This window comes from Thalia democratica, chromosome 1 (genome assembly GCF_965202585.1).
Source record: "Thalia democratica chromosome 1, ktThaDemo2.hap1.1, whole genome shotgun sequence".
Taxonomy (NCBI): Eukaryota; Metazoa; Chordata; class Thaliacea; order Salpida; family Salpidae; genus Thalia; species Thalia democratica.
In genome coordinates, this window is record NC_139165.1 from 49,235,991 (window position 1) to 49,247,526 (window position 11,536).

The 11,536-nt window shown below is 28.2% G+C and overlaps 1 protein-coding gene across 1 annotated transcript; it reads left to right on the plus strand.

Annotated features, from left to right (window-relative positions):
- Nucleotides 1-6,102: 6,102 nt before the first annotated feature.
- Nucleotides 6,103-9,826, plus strand: LOC145849164 (serine palmitoyltransferase 2-like). Its single transcript, XM_082954264.1, has one exon. The coding sequence runs from the start codon at nt 6,141-6,143 to the stop codon at nt 7,761-7,763; it is 1,623 nt and encodes a 540-aa protein (XP_082810390.1). The 5' UTR covers nt 6,103-6,140; the 3' UTR covers nt 7,764-9,826.
- Nucleotides 9,827-11,536: the final 1,710 nt, after the last annotated feature.

Genomic DNA, 11,536 nt, shown 5'->3' on the forward strand with positions numbered 1-11,536 from the left:
TATATCAATCAATTATACAGTAGTATTTTACAAGTTTATACTTTTTTTTAATAATTTTTTCTAAATTTAGCAAGAATTCATTTGTATCAACATTGATTACTTACATTACACTACAAAATATATAAAAGTATTTTTATGTTTTTACTAATAAAAACTTTGTAGCTATATATTTTTATAGTTTTAAGGTTCTATGTTAGATATTTACCAGACTTATTTAAAATTTATAACTTTGCGAACAATAAAAAAATGTTATATCTTATTATAAACAGGAAAACTTTTAAATGTTTAATTAATTTTATGATACAATTTACTTTACGTCATTTTTGTTTTGGAACTTATATTTTTACTTTATTAAGTAATTGTTATTCTTGTGCTAAAAAATACATAAGCTAGTTAACTGTTAAAAATGTTTATTTGTAAACTAACTATTTCTACAAGGTTATAGTTTAGGTTTTAAAAACTGATATATTTTTAGTTTTGTTAGTAAAAGTTTAATGGAAGTAATTTTTTATTGTGTTGTAGTAAATTTTAGCTGTAAAATTTTCGTACTGAGAATAATAAAAACAAACTTAATTATACATTAATTATGCTTTTAAATGAATTAATTAAATTTCAATTTAGTTAAACTTGTTAAGCTTTAAAAAGTAGTTCTAAATTTTCTTTGCTTGACATTGTTTAGATTCTTGAAAAGTTTTGCCTTGGTAAATTTTTTTTGTATTAACCACTTTAGATAAAAATGTTTAAAAGCTTTTAAAAAACTATAATTTGTGTCTAAATAGGTTAAAGCTTTAATGATAGCTAAATAGGCTAGTACATTTAAGATAGTTAAACAAAAAAAGCAAGATATATATGCATGCAGGTGGTCATTGTGCTATTTAGTAGAATGTTGGCTTAGAATTTAGCTTTAAGCATTTAACTTTTGAATTTTTTTCAACTAAGCAATGATATGTTTTAGAGAAATTTAAAGTTTTAGTATGATTTACAAAATATTTCAAAGCTTACACAATATATTTGAAGAACGATAAAACTTTAAGCATTTTTTTTACAAGACCTCAAATAAATGTATATAGCAAAACTTATTTACAGTAGAAATACTGCTAAAATAACTGATTTCTATACCACTCGTAACTAATAGTTATAAGCATGGTTGCAACTTATTCAAATATTATTTCATATCACCTCACGAAACATATTCAACGACACTACAGTAGAAGCATTAGTTTTTTTATTATCTTTGTTGATTAGTCTGAACTAATTGTTACAATTACTTTTTTAGAACATAAATTGCTGTGAATATTAATGACAAATTTCGAGTTTAGATTTATGTATGTTACATTTAAATTATATAGTATTATTACGACAAAAATAGTTGAAAAAGTTGTAAAATCAAAAGTGACACTTGACACATTTTCGATACAATAAAAAATTATTTTATATTTAAAAAGTTAAGGACGAAAATAATTGTTACACTGGGTTAATTTTAAAATTTAGCATAGTTTAGTATGATTAAAACTTATAAAAATAAAAACAAGTTTTTTACATAGAGTCACTATAGAATTAGCATCTTAGTGGAATCGAAATATCTTATTTTGTCGGACATATTTTAAATTTTTATGAAAAAGATGATTTATTTAACTAATAATAACAAATTTAAACAGTAATATTTCTTTATTAAACTAACACATGTTTTTGTGTGAAAACAAGTTAGCACACTTCAACGGAACTCTTTGAAAAAAATTACTGTAAGGAAAGAAGATAAATAAGGTGTATATATGTGTTTATAAAAAATGAAAATAATTTCTAATGATTATTTTACATTAATGGTTTATAATAGATACAATACATAGTGTTAAGTCTGACTGTTATAAAACTGTGTAATGTATGTAATTATTAAATATAGATTATGATAAAGTAAAGTAAAATAAAACATTAAATAACAAATCTAAATATTAACCACTCACATTGAACTTGAAGAAATAATAATTCATAAGACATTGTTGAGTATTCGAAGTATATATACGCCTATTTTAGCTTATAATCATTCCTTACAGTATTTATTTGTTTACATAGCTTCTTTGAAGTGTGTTAATTTGTTAATTCACAGAGATATGTGCTAGTTTGATAAAGAAAGAGTACTGTTTAAATTTGTTATTATTATGTACTTCAGTGAACTTTTTTCGCTAGGATATTTATTAGTAAACGATTAACTTTTAATTTTGAATAGATTCATTTAAATATTATTTTTCTTAATTAAATAAAATTTTATACTCTTTTCCGAACTATAACTAACTCACTTTTTAACTTTGTAACAAACAGAGCAGAGATCGTTTTTTTGTTAGACTGTTTTATTAAGTTACCATTTGTTATATTTATAATAATTGTTAGAAACATTTATGAGTATTTTGTTTAAGTTTGTTTTTTAATAGTGAGTAGTAGTAGTATACTTATGCTTTTTTTCTTCTTTGATTTTTGGTTAATGAATTAATGTACTTGGCGACCCGTGTAAAAAAAGTAAGCGAAGAGAGATTCCCCTTTCCCCTCTACTTGGCCGTGACTCCCCCCCTTCGGGGTTCTGCCGGTCGAGGGTACCAGGTGAAAAAAATATAAAAGTTTCACTTGTCTTGGGCTCCCGTGACCAACTTCTTCCTAGCATTCTTTTTCTTTTTTTCGAACCCCGCAAATCTGCCTTTCCTGTTGCCTCCTAACTTAGGAGCGTCCTTCGTCTCGGTTGAGAGGTCATCTGCTTTACTTTAATCTTGCTCTAATCGTTTTTAGCCACGGAGTTAGTTTTGTAATTTTTTTTTTTGCTTTTCTCTGGGTTGGCAGGGCTTCTATTCTTCTATGTCACTGGTTATTATTATTTTTGGAAGGCTAATATATAGAACTTGTTTAAAAATCGTTTAAGAATGATTTTAAGAAAGACTAACTCACTTTTTTGTAAACGGTTTAACGCTCGACCTGTGGCTTTTCTTCTTCATTTGCAGGACTGGCCCGTAGGCACCTAGTTCCTGCAAAGGCTTCAATTATTCTTACTTTTACGGACAAGTTGACACATAGGAATTTTTTGGTGCCTCCTCGCGACCATGCCTGCTGTAACTCATTTCCCCAGCCTCGTAGGACCTCTCTTCTTTCCGAGCCCCGCAAGTCAGCTTCTCCTAGCGCCCTTTTGACTGGGGGCGTCCTTCGTCTCGACTATGAGGTTATCTTTTTTGCTTTAGTCCTGTTTCTGGTACCTTCGACTGGGCCTATATACAATTTGGTGGCAAGATCGCGCGGATTATCCTTCCTTGGTGTTTTTTCTGCTGATAAGAGCATTTTTTTGCTCAAGACTCTACTCGCGACTTTTGTTTACTTAGAGGCGTAGTTGTTTGCAAGTTTATATCAAAAGTTTCACTTTTTTTCATTTTAAGTCAGCACGATACGGACTAAGCAACCTAAAACTTTTAGATTGAATAATTTAATATAGTTTATTGTGCAATTTTGTTAAATTTCCGTGCGTTACAAAATTACGAAAAAATCTATTTAAATAGTTAATATTATTTTTATTCTTGTTTGGTATGTTATTTAGAAATAGAAAATTGAAAGATGAAAAAAAAAATTGAAAAATTTGAAAAAATAGGTATGTAGGTCTAATTATTACCTAGAGATAATTTTTTTTCATTTTGTAAAATTTTAAATATTTTTTGAGATACGGCTAAAACTAGTTTAAAAACATAGTAATTTTTACTGAGTTTTAAAATTCTCTTTCAATAATTTTTATTTTCAGTTTATTTTTTATTTTCATAATTATTCAAAAAGTTCGTTTAATAAACTATTAAACTTTTTTTTTTTTTTTTGAATTGTCATGTAACCTTATAAGTTGTATTTTTTCTTTAAACTTATTGTCTTAACTCAGAGGTCGGCATAATGCGGCTCGCAAAGCAAAAATCTGCAGCCCGCGAGTTACTTTTGTACTAAAAACAAGCTTTCTTAAATCAATACTTTTGTGGGTTTATCTACAGTTCTGCTTTTTATTTAATACCTGTTCTTACTATTGATTTAACATCTATAATTTTATCATATTTTTAATTAAAATAGAACTCTTTTTAAATAAATGCTGCCCGAGAGCACTTTTTTACAGACAAATTGGCTCACGGCTTGCCCTAGACCTAAAAACCTTAGACTTGAATATTTCACATTATTCTGAGTTTATAAATGTGCGACATTTCGTTTTGATGCTGTAGGTTAGAATTTAAAAAAGCTTTTGTGTCGTTTTTTTACTACAACTATATGGGTGAAACAAACTTACCTACCTAATCTAAGCTAGTTTGTTAAAAATCCTAACATTTTGATACTCTTTAAACTAATTTAGTCATTGCTAAAAGTTTTTGTTTTTATATTTTATAATAAATGTAACAAAAGCTAGAAGTCTAAACTATTTAATTCTTGAACGTACATCTTAAGAACGGTGCTTTAAATTTAAAGATATATTAATTTTTGACAGGTTGAGACAACATTAATATTTTTTTATCTAAGATAGAAATAAACAAATCTATTTGCAAGGTAAAAGCCTAGTATTGTTTTAAGTCATTATATAAAACAACTTCAATAACATAATTTTGCATGTCTTCACATATAAAAAGTAATTTATCTAAAAAGTTAATAGTGTGATTTATAGGATTTTTATCACAGAACAAATAATGTTTAATCAGAAATATTAAAGTTATACACTTATATAATGTATTATTAACTATACATTTTAGTAATAAAGCGTACAGTGTATTTACGGCATTAGCACATCTAATAAATTTGATTTTAAAGCTTCATTATTATAACACAACTCATTAAGTAAGACAATAATTTTATAGTTTGTTGTAGCTACTAGTAAACTAAACGATATTTTTGCATTGAAAAAGTTTAAGATTAATACGTAAACGAAGTGAACTTTTACACTTAGGATTTTTAACAAAAAAAAAACATTATTTTATCAAAAGTTTATATAATAATAGTTTAAATTTGTTAAAATACTTTTACTTAATTGAACTTAGCCGTTTATTATCGAAAAGTTTTTTAGAGTTTTTAGATTTATTTATAATTAAAAAGAATTAAGAATAAATAAATAATTATACTAAAATCTAAGGACTTGTAGTTAATAAGCTTTTAATGTATCTTTGTAAAAATAAAACTTCAAGCCTAAAGTTCCTTGCTTCAATTGTTTACAAGTAGCAAGAGAGAAATAGTACATAATGGCACGCTTTCACTACAGTTGAGAATTGTTTTTATTGTTGCTTAGGAGTGTCTTGTCACAAGATGGCTCTACTGAGCTTTTGTAGTAAAATTAGGTTAATAATAATATTTATGCTGAAATTTTCAAGGCATTTTGAAATAAACCTTCATAGGTCAACACTATACTTTTCATTATAAACTATTTTCAAAATAAATTTTACTAGAAAAGGTAGAATTTTACCTTTTTCACTTTGTTAACTTTTTTTACCAGCTTTTTGTTAAATTAGTACAGATTAAAAAGTTTTAATTGTCAGAGCTACTATTTATTTTTTTTTTTGATAATAAAATTTTAAACTTGGTTATTTCTATAAAAAATATATTAATCAACTTAAGATAAAAAACTTTTTACTTTTACGCATATCATTAAAAGACTTATCAATAAATTTTATTATTTTTATCATAAATGTTTAGCTAAATATCAACTAGATCAAATGTAAATTTTTAATGTTAATGAAGATATTTTTTTTTAAACACTTAAAATTTTACTTTTTTTTATATGCAAAAACTCTTCAAAATCGATTTATAAAAGCATATTAATATAAAAAATGTTTGTACACATTAGTGTATGTTGTTTTGTTCTAAAAATAATTTTACTACCAACAAGTAATAATATTTTTAATAGTCGTTAAAGTAAATTTTTATAGCCATCATTTTATGATTTGTCTATTTTTAACTTTATTAATAAGTTTACCTTTAAAAAATTTTAAGCACATAAAGTGATATAAAGTTCAAAAAAACTTAAAAGTTTTTAACACACTTTTACAACTTCAAACGTTATTATGCAACACTTCAACTAATTAGAACCATTTTAAAAAGTTTTTATTTTCGAACAGCGCATTACTTAACATTAAGTAAGAATCTCTCCTGAGATTATTATGTCAATACAACAGTCGTCTACTGTCGTTTTACAAAACACATCAAAAATAACACACTTAACAAAAAATGGATTCCACCGAAACGGATACGTTAACAAAAAGTTAAAGGGCAGTCGCACCGTGCAAAAGCCTTTGAACAATGGTCACACTTTGAAGGAGAGCAGAAAGTTTCAAGAAGAGTTTGAGGAGACACCACTGCTGTTTGCTGTTTTAACGTACATAACGTATGCAATTGTGACTGCATTCGGTCATTTGCGCGATTTTATGCGGAACAAGGGTTTTGAAAAAACTCTGGGCGCGACAGAATCAGAAGACATGCGCGACTTTGTCCCACTCTATGCAAGTTTCGAAAGTTTTTACACGAGAAACATATACACACGAATTTTGGATGTGTTCAACCGTCCGATCTGCAGTGTGCCCGGCGTTTTCATTGACATTTTAGAAAGAAAGTTTTCCAACTCGGGCTGGACTTGTGAGTTTACCGGAAACATTATCAAAAAAGTAACTAACTTGGGCTCGTACAACTATCTTGGTTTTGCAGAAAACAAAGGTTTCTGTACTGAAGAAACCATCAAAACTGTTCACAAGTACGGTGTAGGCGTTTGTGGAACAAGGCAAGGTGTAGGTAACCTAGACATACATCAAAAACTGGAAAAGACCGTTGCAGACTTCTTAGACGTGGACGCTGCTATGGTTTTTGGAATGGGATATGCAACAAACTCGATGAACATTCCTTGTTTGGTAGACAAAGACTGCCTTATTTTAAGTGATGAGCTAAACCACACTTCTTTGGTGTTGGGATGTAGGCTCTCGGGGGCTAGGGTAAAAGTGTTTAAACACAACGACATGAAAGACTTGGAAAAAAAGCTGAGCGAAGCCATTGTATACGGCCAACCGAGAAGCAGAAGACCGTGGAAGAAGATACTCATCATTGTTGAAGGAATCTACAGCATGGAAGGTTCTATCATAAACCTGCCCGAAGTCCTTAAGCTCAAAAAGAAGTACAAAGCCTACGTTTACCTAGACGAAGCGCATAGCATCGGTGCTCTTGGACCTTCGGGAAGAGGTGTTTGCGAGTACTTTGGCATCCATCCGAAAGAAATCGACGTGATGATGGGAACTTTCACCAAGAGCTTCGGCGCAGTTGGAGGCTACATAGCTGGTAGCCGAGCGCTCGTCGAGCACCTCAGACAGCAATCCCACGCAGCTTGTTACGCAACTTCCATGTCTCCTCCCGTGGCAGAAATGGTCTTGGCGACCATGCACACCATATCTTCTACGCAAGACGGCAAAAACCGAATCAAGCAGCTCGCGAGAAACAGCAGAATGTTCAGGCAGGGTCTCAAGAAGCTCGGGGTGATAGTGTACGGGAACGACGACTCGCCCGTGGTGCCGATGATGCTTTACCAGCCGAGCAAAATTGCGGCGTTCAGCAGGGAAATGTTGCACCGAGGGTTCGCAGTCGTCGTCGTCGGTTTTCCTGCTACTCCTTTGGTTGAGGCGAGAGCGAGGTTCTGTTTGTCGGCCGGGCTCAGCGAGCAACAAATACGTGAAGCACTAGATGCGATAAGCGATGTGAGCGAAACGCTTAAGCTCAAGTACAGCAGCAACTTTCTTGGATAAACTGTTACTTTTAATTCTTTATTCTAGGTCTTTGTTCGGGGAAGCATTTTAATTTGAATGAATCTTAACTTAAAGTTTAGCTGTTTACAATCTTTTTAAGAACTCAATCACAAAACTTTCAGTTAGTTTTTTTTTTTGGCCGCCGATAAATTATTTTACCTCTTAATCTTATAAATGCACTTTTATAGTGAAGCAGTCAATGTTAAGGCTTTTTTAAACTGTTGATATATGCATTGCTTTAAAGTAGAGTATTTATTTAAAGCCGTCCAAATATTTTTAAAATGTCTATGTTTTTTTATTAGTACAAAGATAAATTACTGTAGAATTTATATCAAAAAATCAGAAAAATCTAAAACAAAAAAAATGTAAAAATATATAATAAAGATAGTACTCATTTTTGTTTTTTGGAAGTTATTAACAATTTGATATAATATAAAGCTATAGAACAATTTATATAAAAGTTAACAAACTTTCATTTTTATCAAAATGTTAAAACTTATCAAAATTAAATCAGTTTATACAAAGCTTGAATACAAACTACTTGTCAATTTTGGATTTATCTCAAGGATTTTATTTATATTTCTTGAATATCAAAAACTTATGCAGTTTTTTAAAAGTCAGGAACTTTTAAAAAGTTACTTAAGTTTTCCAAACTTTTAAATTAAAATTAATTTTTGTAAAAATCTAATTATTTTAGGACATCAAAAATTACTTTTTTTTCAAAAACTATATTAAAAATTATAAAAAACTATTTTCTTAATCGGTATAAGTTTTTGCACAATCTGTAAAACAAAGTTTTTTTTTGAATTTTCTACTTTATTTTTGAACTTGTTTTCGTAAAATTGTTGATATTTAAGAAAACCTTCAAAATTTCTACGTGCCATTTCAATTCGCTCTAATAACTTAAAGCAATCAATGAAAGACATTATACAAAAACTAGCGTGCATGTTCGAGGTTCAATTTTTTTTCACTACAATAACCGTTTAGTAGTTTCTATGCATCTAAACGTTTTTCTCTGTGTTTTTTTTCACAAAAGTGTAATTTTTGTTGCTCTAAAGCGAAGATCATTAAGTATTTTGCTTCCCAGTAAACACTTTCGTTTCTGGCTATAATGAAATAGGCTGTAAATTCCAAAGACAAAACGTTGAGGAGAAATAGGTTAATAGAAAACACAGTGTAAAGCTCGATTTAACACCGCTCTTTCAATTCGTCGCGTCGGTATGAACAAGTGTTGTTTTTGTGAAATTCTATGAAGTTACAACGCGCAGCTCTTCTCTCTCATTCTTGTAACCGAGAGTTTTCTCATGGCAACATACACACACATGTTTTGTAAGGTTTGGGCGTGGCTGTTTTTACAACTTAATTTTTTCGCTGTGCTGTAAAGAGGCAAAACCTAAGTAGTATTCAAATTTGACTTTTAATTTGTTAATGCTAGCGGTTATCAGCTTTTTTCTAAAGTGTTCCATTTTTTTAAACAAAAAAGAAATAAAAGCCATAACAAAAAGTAAGTAAAACATTATAAATTTTTCTTGTACTGTAAGTTATAAAACGGATATTTTAGTTTATTAAAGCGAAATCTATCGTAAGTTTTAAAAACTACTACAATAAGTAATGCGCTCATTATAGTAAAAGCCGAGTTTACTCAAGTTTTGTATTTGGAATTTAAAACTTATATTAATAATAATAATGCAATACTTTTATTCGTATGTGCTTTAACTTTTTTTCAATACTTTTGTGACTTATTTTTTGTGCTTTCAGCTGATGGACTTCGTGTTTAATGACGCTATGTTTTTTCGTGAACTCAACTTTGAAGTTATTTATAAATTAGCTACGTAAGTCAATGAATTACCTCTTTTATTCTATAGCAGTTATTTGATTCATTTTGTTCGTAATAGATGTAAGACATAAAACTATAAAAAAGCTTTTTTAAATCACAACGATAAATACTTCAAGCATGTGTTTATTTTTTGTGTCTGACTGTAGATTTGAAGCTTTGTATAACAAATTAGTGTTTAAACAATGACTTTGTGATTATTATCATACATGAATAAAACATTGTACCAAAGGTTTAAAAACCGCTGTCATTGTTTAACATATAAGAACTTTGAGTCAGTTTTACGTCACTAAAGTAAATAGAGTACATGTAATATTAAAATTAAACACTGTGTTGGTTTATGGTAAGTATTGTTTTATAATAATATTTTCAACGTATCATACAAGGAATAAGCTTTTTTATTATTCATTTTATAAAACTTCAAAAAAATTTTAAATAAACATTTGAAAATTTAGAGATTTATTTCTGTAAAACACATTTTCAAATAAGCAACTGTTTTAAACAAGCTTATCTAATCCCGCCCTTTGTACTAAAATATTTGTTGAAACTACCGCATTAAATCATCGAAAATATTTTCATACCATTAAGATAGAGAATTCCAGTAATTTGTTTTCAACGATTTTCAAGTATGCATTGATGATACAAAAATAAATTGATGGGCCGAGTTTGATTTAAAACAAATTTAGTAGGTAAGATTGATAAAAAATAAACTTAGTAGACCGAGTTTGATGGTTAACTTTTGTAAATAATTTTAAGTGGTTTTACCAAGATTAATCTTATAGTTTATTTTAAAACCTTAATATTTTCTGTTAGAAGTTATAGCTAGATTATAATTTTTTGCTTAAAATAGCAGTAAAAAAACTTTTTATAATGTTTGAAAGCAAATATTTTAAACTAGTTTTGAAAAGTTAACTTTTCAAAATAAAATAAATAAATGTGTAGGCGTTCTAACGAAAGCTAAAAAGTATTTATTAAATAGAAACTGGCTTTCAAAAATAAATAGCAAATTCAACACTTTGCTATATAAATTTTTCATGAGGTATAATGAATTTTTTCTCTAAAATCAAAATTTTCAAGTGTAACGCTACGTATTTAAAATACTTCAATTTACTTTTATATTTTACTTATAACTTGACGAAAAAAACTTGGTATTTTGCAGTTTAAAAACTAAATAAATGTGTTGTTATAAAACTTGACAACGACGCTGCTTTGTGAAAACAACCTAGTTGTAAAATGACAAGCAATAAAATAAAACTACAGCTTTTTATTCTCAAAATAACTTTTTAACTACATATTTAATTTAAATTTTTAGTGAAATTAAAAATAAAACAGTTGTCTATATCTCATTTAACACAAAGCACATGTTTTTTATAAGTATTGATATTGGTCTATAATTTGATTTACATATTCTAATACTATCAAATTAACTGCCTGAAAGTACTTTTTAATAATAAAGTTGTCACGATGTTTTTAAAAAATTAATTACTGAGTAACTAAATTCACATTTGTATTTTGTAACTGTAATAATGTCACTACGAAGTATAATTAGCACAGATAACTTTTCTAAATGTTTTGAGTCTATTTAGTAAGGCAAAGTTTAAATGAAATTTTTGTCTTAGCAAGTGCTCTCATCTTAACTATTTTACTATTGAAGAGTAAATATATATGTATATATATATATAAACTAGAATGTTTAAATACTTTTAAAACTTACCAGATAATATTTAGATTTATTATTCTTTTTGAACTTTGCTTGCTAACAAGTTAAGAGTATTTGTTGTTAGTTTTACAAATTGTAGTAATTCAAGGGTTTTTCGTACTAGATGTAAGTCGTAAGAAATAGTACTGAGTTAGTAAGATAGTATATACAAGTTATTCAACTCAGTACGAAATATTCCGTATTTACTAAAATTTTATAGGTTAAAATCATAAAAAGAAC

Bases quoted from the DNA above. Each gene is read 5' to 3' on its own strand.
- LOC145849164 (XM_082954264.1), top strand. From the start codon at position 6,141: ATGTCAATACAACAGTCGTCTACTGTCGTTTTACAAAACACATCAAAA.